The 9,238-nt window shown below is 54.2% G+C and overlaps 1 protein-coding gene across 1 annotated transcript in view; it reads right to left on the bottom strand.

Annotated features, from left to right (window-relative positions):
• Positions 1–2,684, bottom strand: part of SLC22A31 (solute carrier family 22 member 31) — a 3,467-nt gene extending 783 nt beyond the window's left edge. Inside the window, exons 1-6 of the mRNA XM_077754195.1 lie at positions 2,472–2,684; positions 1,247–1,350; positions 979–1,133; positions 598–766; positions 258–403; positions 61–175 (exon numbers count right to left, since the gene is read on the bottom strand). Of these exons, the coding sequence (XP_077610321.1) occupies positions 61–175; positions 258–403; positions 598–766; positions 979–1,133; positions 1,247–1,350; positions 2,472–2,684 (902 nt within the window). The remainder of the gene's footprint in view (positions 1–60; positions 176–257; positions 404–597; positions 767–978; positions 1,134–1,246; positions 1,351–2,471) is intronic.
• Positions 2,685–9,238: the final 6,554 nt, after the last annotated feature.

Genomic DNA, 9,238 nt, shown 5'->3' on the forward strand with positions numbered 1-9,238 from the left:
GGGGGGGGGGGGGGGGGGGGCAGGTCATCCATCAGCCCACCCGCGCCCTCCCCTCCTCACGAACTGAAGCCCAGGATGACCGCATTTCTCCAGGCGACGCGGGTGTGCCGGAGCTCCAGGACGGAGTGGTACTGGGGCTGTGGGCTCCGCGCACCCAGCAGGTCCAGCTCTGTGGCTCCGGGGACACGAGGGGGCACGTATGAGGGGACGGCCCTTCCCCGGCACCCAGGGCTCCCATCTCCTGGCTGGTGCATCACCTGTAGCCTGGGAGGTCTCCTCCTCGGAGCTGTCCTCCGGATCCACACCCCCAGCTTCTGCAAAATGCCACAGGATCTTCCGGGCTCGGGCTGGCTGTCCCGTGGCCAGCAGCCAGCAGGGAGACTCGGGGAACAGGGCCGGGAACCTGCAGGGGTGGGGTAAGGATGCCCAAGGATGGCAGAAGCTAATGGCCCCCCTCGGGATCCAGGGGGACAGGGCATGCCATGGCTCTCCGGGTGCCCATCCCACACCCACACGCCTGGTGCTGCACAAAGTGCGGGGAGAAGCGACCCACGTGGCCTCTACCTCTGTCACCGAACCATCTGCCACCACACTTACCCCCAAAAGAGCAGCAGAAGGCCCGTTGCCAGGGCACTGAGCCCCTGCAGAAGGCGCCAGTCCCGTGCCAGCAGCGCCAGGCCGGGCAGCAGCAGGGTGCCCAGCACTGAGAAGAGGCTGGCTCCCACGGAGAACGCCAGGCGGTGAGGGGGGTCACACAGCTCCAGGCCTGAGCAGACACGGGGGGCCTGATCCTCCTTCCAGGGCTGTGCGCACCAGTCACGGACCCACAGCTCCAGCGCCCGCACCCACCCACCGGTGGCCGACCCCCCCTGGCGAGAAGGGCCCTCGACGGCGGTGCGGGGCGGCCCCCCGTGCCGCTGACATTGCGTGAGGCCTGGCCCGAGGGGGTGTTCCCTGCCCCCCCCCCATAGTACTCACGAGCCACGTAGAGGGCGAGGGAGAACCCTGCCAAGGCCCCCCCATGAAGCAGCCTCAAGGTCAGCAGGGCGGGAAAGCTGGCCGCCAGGGCCTCACCTGCCCCCAGGCCCGCGGCCAGCACCAGGGAGACCACGAACACAGCCCGACGTCCGAACCTGGAGGGCAGCCGGGGAAACGTGGGTGCGGGTCAGGCCAGCGGGGCGTCCAGCCGGACCCCGAGGGCCTGGGGGCGGGGCCGCTGGGAGAGAAGGGAGGGGCGGCGCCTCACCAGTCGCAGCCCGCGCCCAGGAGGACACAGCCCAGCAGCCAGCCCAGGAGGTGGCTCATCTGCTCCAGCGGTACCTTCCAGCCGTCCTCACACACCAGGTTCCACTATGGGGAACACCAGTCACCTGTGGGCTGGCCGGCCACCTCCCCGTTGCAGCAGCTCCCAGAAGGCCAGGCTGCCAGGGGCCCCAGATGGCCTGCTTCAAGTCCTCTCTGGAGATAAGGGGAAACTGAGGTACGGAGAGGGCGAAGGACTTGCTCCAGGTCACACAGCAGGATCTCCCGACCCTGGTAGTCTTCCCATGGAATTTGAGCAATTCCTGGTCTGAGCCCCCAGAGGACGACAGGCGTCCCCAAGACACCGACCTGGACCCCGAAGTCTGTTTTGTTTTTCTCTGGATGGGGACCCACCCTGTGGTCTCCCGCCAGGTGACCCTTGACAGATCTGACCCTCCCGCTGGCTGCAGTGCCAAGGGCCTCCAGGGCATCGCCCTCGCCTCCCTCTGCCCCGCTCACTTCAAGTGTGACTCCGGGAACTGTGACTCAGGGCCGTGCTCACCTGCTCTTCCTGGACAAGGGCCCTTGACCTCCGTTGTGCACTTCCCCCCCCTCCTCCTCCCCAAACTTAACGTACTGTTTTGGGTCATACTACGTGGCAGTTTTTATTTTAAAAACCAAACGTCTGGGGCGCCTGGGGGGCTCAGTCTGTTGGGCGGCCGACTTTGGCTCAGGTCATGATCTCGCGGTCAGTGGGTTCGAGCCCCGCGTCGGGCTCTGTGCTGACAGCTCGGAGCCTGGAGCCTGCGTCGGATTCTGTGATTCCCTCTCTCTCTCTGCCCCTCCCCCACTCAAGCTCTTCTTCTCTTTCTCTCTAAAATAAACATTAAAAAAATATTTGTGAAAGTTGGGGGGGGTCGGGGGGCTGATTGATCAGTACCCCGGACAGAAGGGCCGGTGTCCCAGGACAGAATGGACGGAGGATGAGAAGCCCAGCCGGTTTCAGGGCCCCAGGCAAGGACGTGGCAGCCCTGCCCCTGTCTCCACACTGGAGCCGATCCTCCCAGGACAGAGGTAGGGATGCGGGGCAGAGGCTGCCGAGGGAGGCAGAGCTGGGCGGGCCCTNCTGCACGTGGCTACCTTGATTCAAAGCCTCCTGTCTTGGGAACCCACTTTCGACACCCACATGGCCCAAAGCCACAGCTTGCTCAAACTTCAGTGCCACCTACTGCGGACCACCTGGCGCGGAACTCCTCCTCCCCCGGGCCGCCCGCCCGCACTGGCAGTCCTTGGGCAGCAGGCTCTGCCATTAGGCCCGNTCTGGAGACGCGGTCGGCTAGGAGTCGGGGCGCGGGCACGTGGACTTGGGGCGTGGCCGGGGACGTGGCCGGGGCGTGGTAGTCAGGCCATCCCGTGCCGGGGAGTGGTCGGTGGGGCGTCATCGCGCGGGGCCGTGGTCAGGGCTTGGTCAGCGGGGCCAAGGCGGGGCATGGTTGGGGTGTTCTTGNGGGCGTGGCCTGAGGCGTGGTCGGGGGGGCGTTCTCGAGCGGGGGCGTGGTCGGGGCGTGGTCGATGGTCTCCACCCCGGGGCGTCCTCGTGCAAGGCGTCCACGTGCGGGGCGTGGCCGGTGGGGCGTCTTCGCGCCCGGGCTGCTTGGGGGCGTGGCCGGAAGGGTCCCCGCCGGGAGGTCCCAGTGCGGGGCGTGGTCAGGGCTTGGTCGGCAGCGCAGGGTCTGGGGGCGTCCCCACGCGGGAGCAGACCGTCCCCGCTCAGGGGCGTGGTCAATGGGGGCGTCCTCTCTCGGGGACGTGGTCGGAGACTGGTCGGCGGGGCCAGGGCGGGACGGGATTGGGGGAGTTCGTGTGGGGGCGTGGTCGGAGGCGTGGCCGGAGGGGTGTCGGCGCAGGTGTGTGCCGGGAGTCGTCCTCACGCGGGGCGTCTGTGAGNCCCCCAGAAACCCAGGTAGGTCGCGTTTGCCTTCAGCCCTTTTGCTGTGGAGAGCAGAGCAGGTCCTTCGGTTACACCCGAGGTTCCGAACTGGTTTCTGGGACTCGGGACCTGCCTGCGACTCGTGGTGGCAGGTGTCTGCCCCGCAGAACGTTCTGGCTTCAGAACGTTCTTCCTGCGCCGGGTGTTTCGGACGGGCCCGACCCCCGCGTCGCGGGATCGGCCCCCTCAGGCTCCACGTGGGGCCCTCTCCGCCCCTCCCCCGCTGGCTCTCCCCCCTGTAGGAAGACACGCTCTTCCGGAGTTCACGCAACATGAGGCTATGTGCTGGGGGTACCACGCTCTTTGTTGAGTAGTTTTTAAAATTTCTTTATTTTTGAGAGCGAGCAAGCAGGGGAGGGGCGGAGAGGGAGGGCGACAAGAGAACAAAGCAGCCACCAGGCTCTTAGCACGGAGCCCAGTGTGGGGCGCAAACCCAGGAGCGGGGAGGTCGTGACCTGAGCTGAAGTCCCGCGTAACGGACTGAGCCCCCAGGCGCCCTTCTGCGTGTTGACTCTCCGGCTGGAGCCGTTGCGACGCCATCAAGTCAGGGCCCCTCCCCGGCGCTCTGCGCCCCGCCCTGCACCGGACGGCGCCGCCCCGAGGTGTGTGGGCACAAGGGNAGTGGCGCCGCGTGTGTGCGGTGCGTCGGCTGGTGGAACTGGAGGCTGGTTCTCTGCCCGTCGTGGCCCCCGCGGGGCCTGGTGCACACGTGTACCCCTGATTTCCGTTCTTTCCGGCGTTGACCCGGGAGCGGGATTACTGGATCGTGTGCTGGGTCCGCGCGCCACTTTGAGGAGCCGCCGGGGCACTTTGCACAGCAGCTGCCCGGTGTACGTTCGCACGTGACATGCCAGCTCGGTGTGCCCACGTCCTTGTCAGCACTGTCCTGGTCTCTTTGGGTTTAAATCTTTTTTTTAATATATATTTTTTTAATGTTTTATTTCTGAGAGAGAGAGAGAGACAGCGTGAGCAGGGGAGGGTCAGAGAGAGAGGGAGTCACAGACTGAAACAGGCTCCAGGCTCTGAGCTGGCAGTCAGCACAGAGCCCGACGCGGGGCTCGAACCCACGAACCGCGAGATCATGACCTGAGGCGAAGTCGGACGCTTCACCGACTGGGCCCCCAGGCCCCCATCTCTCTGGGCTTAAAGACCACGAGCGAGCCCTCCCGGTGCCGGTAGATGGGACGCCTCTCGCTGCGGTTTCGGGGGCTGCTGATGTGGGCATCCTTTCCTAGGCTTATTGGCCACACACGTCTTTGGAGAAATGATTGTTCGGATTCTTTGCCTGTTTTTTATTTATGTTGCTTGCCTTTTTGTTGTTCAGTTTTAAGTATTCCTTACAGGGGCGCCTGGGTGGTTAAGCGTCCGACTTCGGCTCAGGTCATGGTCTCCCGGTTCCTGAGTTCGAGCCCCGCGTCGGGCTCTGTGCTGACAGCTCAGAGCCTGGAGCTGCTTCGGATTCTGTGTCTCCCTCTTTCTCTGCCCCTCCCCTGCTCATACTCTGTCTCTTTGTCCCTCTGAGAAATAAAACTTTAAAAAAAAAGTATTCTTACGTATTCTGGGTACGAGGCCTTGTCAGGTATATAATTTGCAAATATTTCCTCTTATCCTGTGGGTCGTCTGTTCCCTTTCATATACTGTCTTTTGATGCAAAAAGATTTTAATGTTGGCGAGGTTCAATTTACTTTTTCCTTTATGCTCATGCTTTCGGTGTCATGTAAGAAACTATTACTAAATTCAAGATTATGAATATTTGCACCTGTGGAACTTAGACTTAGGGCTTTAATCCAGTTTGAGTGAGTTTTTGCCTGTGGTGTGAAAAGAGCGTTCATCTTCATCGCGCCGCACGTGGGCACATTGCCCAGCACCGTCTGTTCAGAGCTTGTTTCCCCCACTGAGCTGCGTTGGCCCCGCTGATGCCGCCAACTTTTGCGGTCAGCGTCTGGACTTTCCATTTTATTCTTTTGGTCTATTTGTCCCCCGCCAGGAGCGCTCTGTCAGGATAATTGTAGCTTTGTGGTGTGTGAAGTGGGACTTCTCCAACTCTGTTCCTCTTTTTGGATATATTTTTTAAGATTTTATTTTTAAGTAACCTCTACTCCCAATGTGGGGCTTGAACCCACAACCTCAAGATCAAGAGTCGCAGGCTCCGCTGACCAAGCTGGTGGGCGGGCACCCCCGAGGTTGTTCTATTTGGAATCACTGGCAGTTCCTTATGAGTTTTAGGATCACTTTTTCTATTTCTGCCAAAAAGGCCATTGGGATGCTGGTAAGGCTTGCACAGAACCTGCATAACGCTTTGAGGATATTCGGAAATCCTGCCGTCTTTGCAATGTTAAGTCACCCGGTCCTTGAACACAGCATGCCTGTCCATCTGTTGAGATCCTCTTTAATTTCTATCAGAAATGTTTTGTGGTTTTGGGTATGGAAGTCTAATATTTCCTTGATTAAATTTATTCCTGAAGTATTTTATTCTTTTATTTTATTTAAGATTTTTAAANAAGATTTTATTTTTAAGTAACCTCTACTCCCAATGTGGGGCTTGAACCCACAACCTCAAGATCAAGAGTCGCAGGCTCCGCTGACCAAGCTGGTGGGCGGGCACCCCCAAGGTTGTTCTGACTATTTGGAATCACTGGCAGTTCCTTATGAGTTTTAGGATCACTTTTTCTATTTCTGCCAAAAAGGCCATTGGGATGCTGGTAAGGCTTGCACAGAACCTGCATAACGCTTTGAGGATATTCGGAAATCCTGCCGTCTTTGCAATGTTAAGTCACCCGGTCCTTGAACACAGCATGCCTGTCCATCTGTTGAGATCCTCTTTAATTTCTATCAGAAATGTTTTGTGGTTTTGGGTATAGAAGTCTAATATTTCCTTGATTAAATTTATTCCTGAAGTATTTTATTCTTTTATTTTATTTAAGATTTTTAAAACTTTATTTAAGCAATCTGGACACCCAACATGAGGCTTGAACTCATGACCCCAAGATCAAGAGCCGCATGGTCTATCGACTGAGGCAGCCAGGTGCCCCTCTTTTATTAATACTATTGTATGTGAAATTACGAGTTTCCTTTTCAGATTGTTCATTGCTAATGTGCAGAAATACAAGTGATTATTAGAATACTGATCTTGTATGTTTGAAATTTGCTAAATTCCTTTATTGGCGCTGATGTTGTGTGTGTTTGTGGATTTTTAAAAAAGATTTTTTGCATATAAGATGCCGTCTACAATTGGAGATACTTTTATTTCTTTTCCTGCCTGCTCGCACCAGCCAGGACTTGTAGCACAGTATTGAATAGAGGCGGTGAAAACGGGTGACCTTGTCCCTGACCTTACAGGGAGAGCATTCTGTCGTTCACCACTGATTCTGATACTAGATTTGGGTTTTCCAAAGTTCCCTTTGTCATTTTGAGATCTATTCTTTCCATTCCTAGTTTAGGTGTTTTTATCATGAAATGGAATGATGTTGAATTTTTCTCTTCCTTCTATTAGTGTGGTGTATTACATTGATTAATTTTTGTGTGTTGAATCATCCTTGTATTCCTGGGGTAAATCACATGTGATCATGGTGTCTAATAACTTTAATATGCTGCTGGATCATATCTGCTACTATTTTCTTGAGGATATTTGCATCTATATTCTTAAGATACTGGTTTATACTTTTCTTCTTGTGATATCTTTGAGTTTGTTATCAAGTTTATGTTGGAATTGTAGATAAGGGGTGTTCCCTCCTGTTGTTCGGGAGAGTTTGGGATGGATTGGTGTTAATTCTGTAATATTTGGTAGGATTTACCCCCAAAGTCACCTGGTCCGGGGCTTTCCTTTCTCAGGATGTTGTGGATTATACTCAGTCTCTGAGTACAGGGTATGTTTAGATTTTCTGTNATTTGAGTTTGTTATCAAGGTTATGTTGGAATTGTAGATGAGTTAAGGGGTGTTCCCTCCTGTTGTTCGGGAGAGTTTGGGATGGATTGGTGTTAATTCTGTAATATTTGGTAGGATTTACCCCCAAAGTCACCTGGTCCGGGGCTTTCCTTTCTCAGGATGTTGTGGATTATACTCAGTCTCTGAGTACAGGGTATGTTTAGATTTTCTGTTTATTCTTGGTTTCAGTAACTTGTGTACTTCTAGGAATTTGTCCATTTCATAGGATTTCTAATATGCTCGCACTTCATTGTTCAGTGTCCTCATCCTTTTTTTTTCTGTAAAATCCACAGTAATGTTTTCTTGTTCACTTCTGATTTTAGTGATGTGAGTTTTGTTTTTTCTTAGCCTATATAAAGAATTGTCCGTTTTGGGAGTGCCTGGGTGGCTCAGGCAGTTAGGTGTCTGACCCTTGATTTCAGCTGGGGTCGTGAGCTCACAGTTGGTGAGACTGAGCCCAGCGTAGGCCTCTGCACTGACAGCATGGAGCCTGCTTGGGACTGTGTCTCTCCCCTGCTCCTCCCCCGTCCGCACACTCGTGCGCGCTCTCTCTTTCAAAATAAATAAGTAAATAGACTTAAAAAAATTGTCCATTTTGTTGATTTTTCCAAAGAATCAGATTTTACTGATTCTGTTTCCATTTTTTGTTTCATTTGTATTCTCTGTTAACCTTTAAAAAAAATGTCAGGGGGCCTGGGTGACTCAGTCGGTTAAGTGTCCGACTCCGGCTCAGGTCATGAACTCACGGTTCGTAGGTTAGAGCCCCGCGTCGGGCTCTGTGCTGACAGCTCAGGGCCTGGAGCTGCTTCAGATTCTGTGTCTCCCTCTCTCTCTGACCCTCCCCTGCTCACGCTGTCTCTCTCTATCAGAAATAAATAAAACATTAAAAAAAAAAACCTGCCAGTTATTTTACCAGCAAAAATGGCTTTATTCCGGAACAGCAGAGAACTGTACTCCAGGACAAGCAAGCCAGGTCAAAGCCGTGTGCAAACTCCGAACCAAAGCAGAGGAGGCTCTTTCATAGCAGAAGGTGGAGAGGGTGGGGCTGATGAAAACTAACAGTCCATTGGAGTAAACGGGGAGCTGGAAGTGTACTGGCCTCTCACTGGCTGGGCTGTGGCTGTCTCCCATTGGCTGGACTGTGGCAGTCCCTCATTGGCTGGGCTGTGGCTGTCTCCCATTGGCTGGGCTGTTGCTGGGTAAGGAGGAAGCTTTTCTTCTGTTGGGTCTGTATTTGAAAGCAGTGCTGGGTGTGAAGCGCCCCCTGCCGGCCGACTCCACTGTAGACAAGGTTTTATTTGATTCCCACGTCACTCTGATCTTTATTTCTTCACATCTGTTGGCTTCAGGTTTAGTTTGTTCTTCTTGTTCCTTAAAGTGTAAAGTTGGGTTATTGATTTGTTTTTTATGCAGCAGGCACACTTTTAGCTATAAATTTCCCCCACACTGCATTTGCTGCAACCTGTAACTTTTTTTCTATAGTCAAGTATTTAAAAAATTTCTCTTGTGATTTAGTTTTTGACTCACTGGTTAAGAGTGTGCTCCTTAACCCGCACGTGTTTGGAATTTTCCACTTTGCGTTCTGTTAATGATTTCTAGCTTCATTCCACGGTGGTCAGAGGAGATGCGTGTTATTTCAGTCTTTTTAAACTTATGGGGGCTTGTTGTGTGGCCTGACAAGTGATCTGTCCTTGAGAATGTTCCACGTGCACTTGAGAAGAAAGTTTATTCTGCTGTTGTTGAGTGAGACGTTCTACAGACGTCTGCTTAGTCTGTGGTGCTCAAGCCTTCTACTTCCTTAACACATTTCTGTCTAGTTACTCAACTGTTACGGACTTGGGAGCTAAAACTGCCACTTATTGTAGAATGTGTGTTTCTCGGGGCGCCTGGGTGGCTCAGTCGGTGAAGAGTCCGACTTCAGCTCGGGTCATGATCTCACAGTTTGTGGGTTCGAGCCCCGTGTCGGGCTCTGTGCTGACAGCTCAGATCCTGGAGCCTGTCTTCTGATTCTGTGTCTCCCTCTCTCTCTGACCCTCCCCTGCTCATGCTGTCTCTATCTCTCCTTCAAATAAATAAATAAA

This window comes from Crocuta crocuta, unplaced genomic scaffold (assembly GCF_008692635.1).
Source record: "Crocuta crocuta isolate KB4526 unplaced genomic scaffold, BGI_CrCroc_1.0 scaffold61, whole genome shotgun sequence".
Classification (NCBI taxonomy): domain Eukaryota; kingdom Metazoa; phylum Chordata; class Mammalia; order Carnivora; family Hyaenidae; genus Crocuta; species Crocuta crocuta.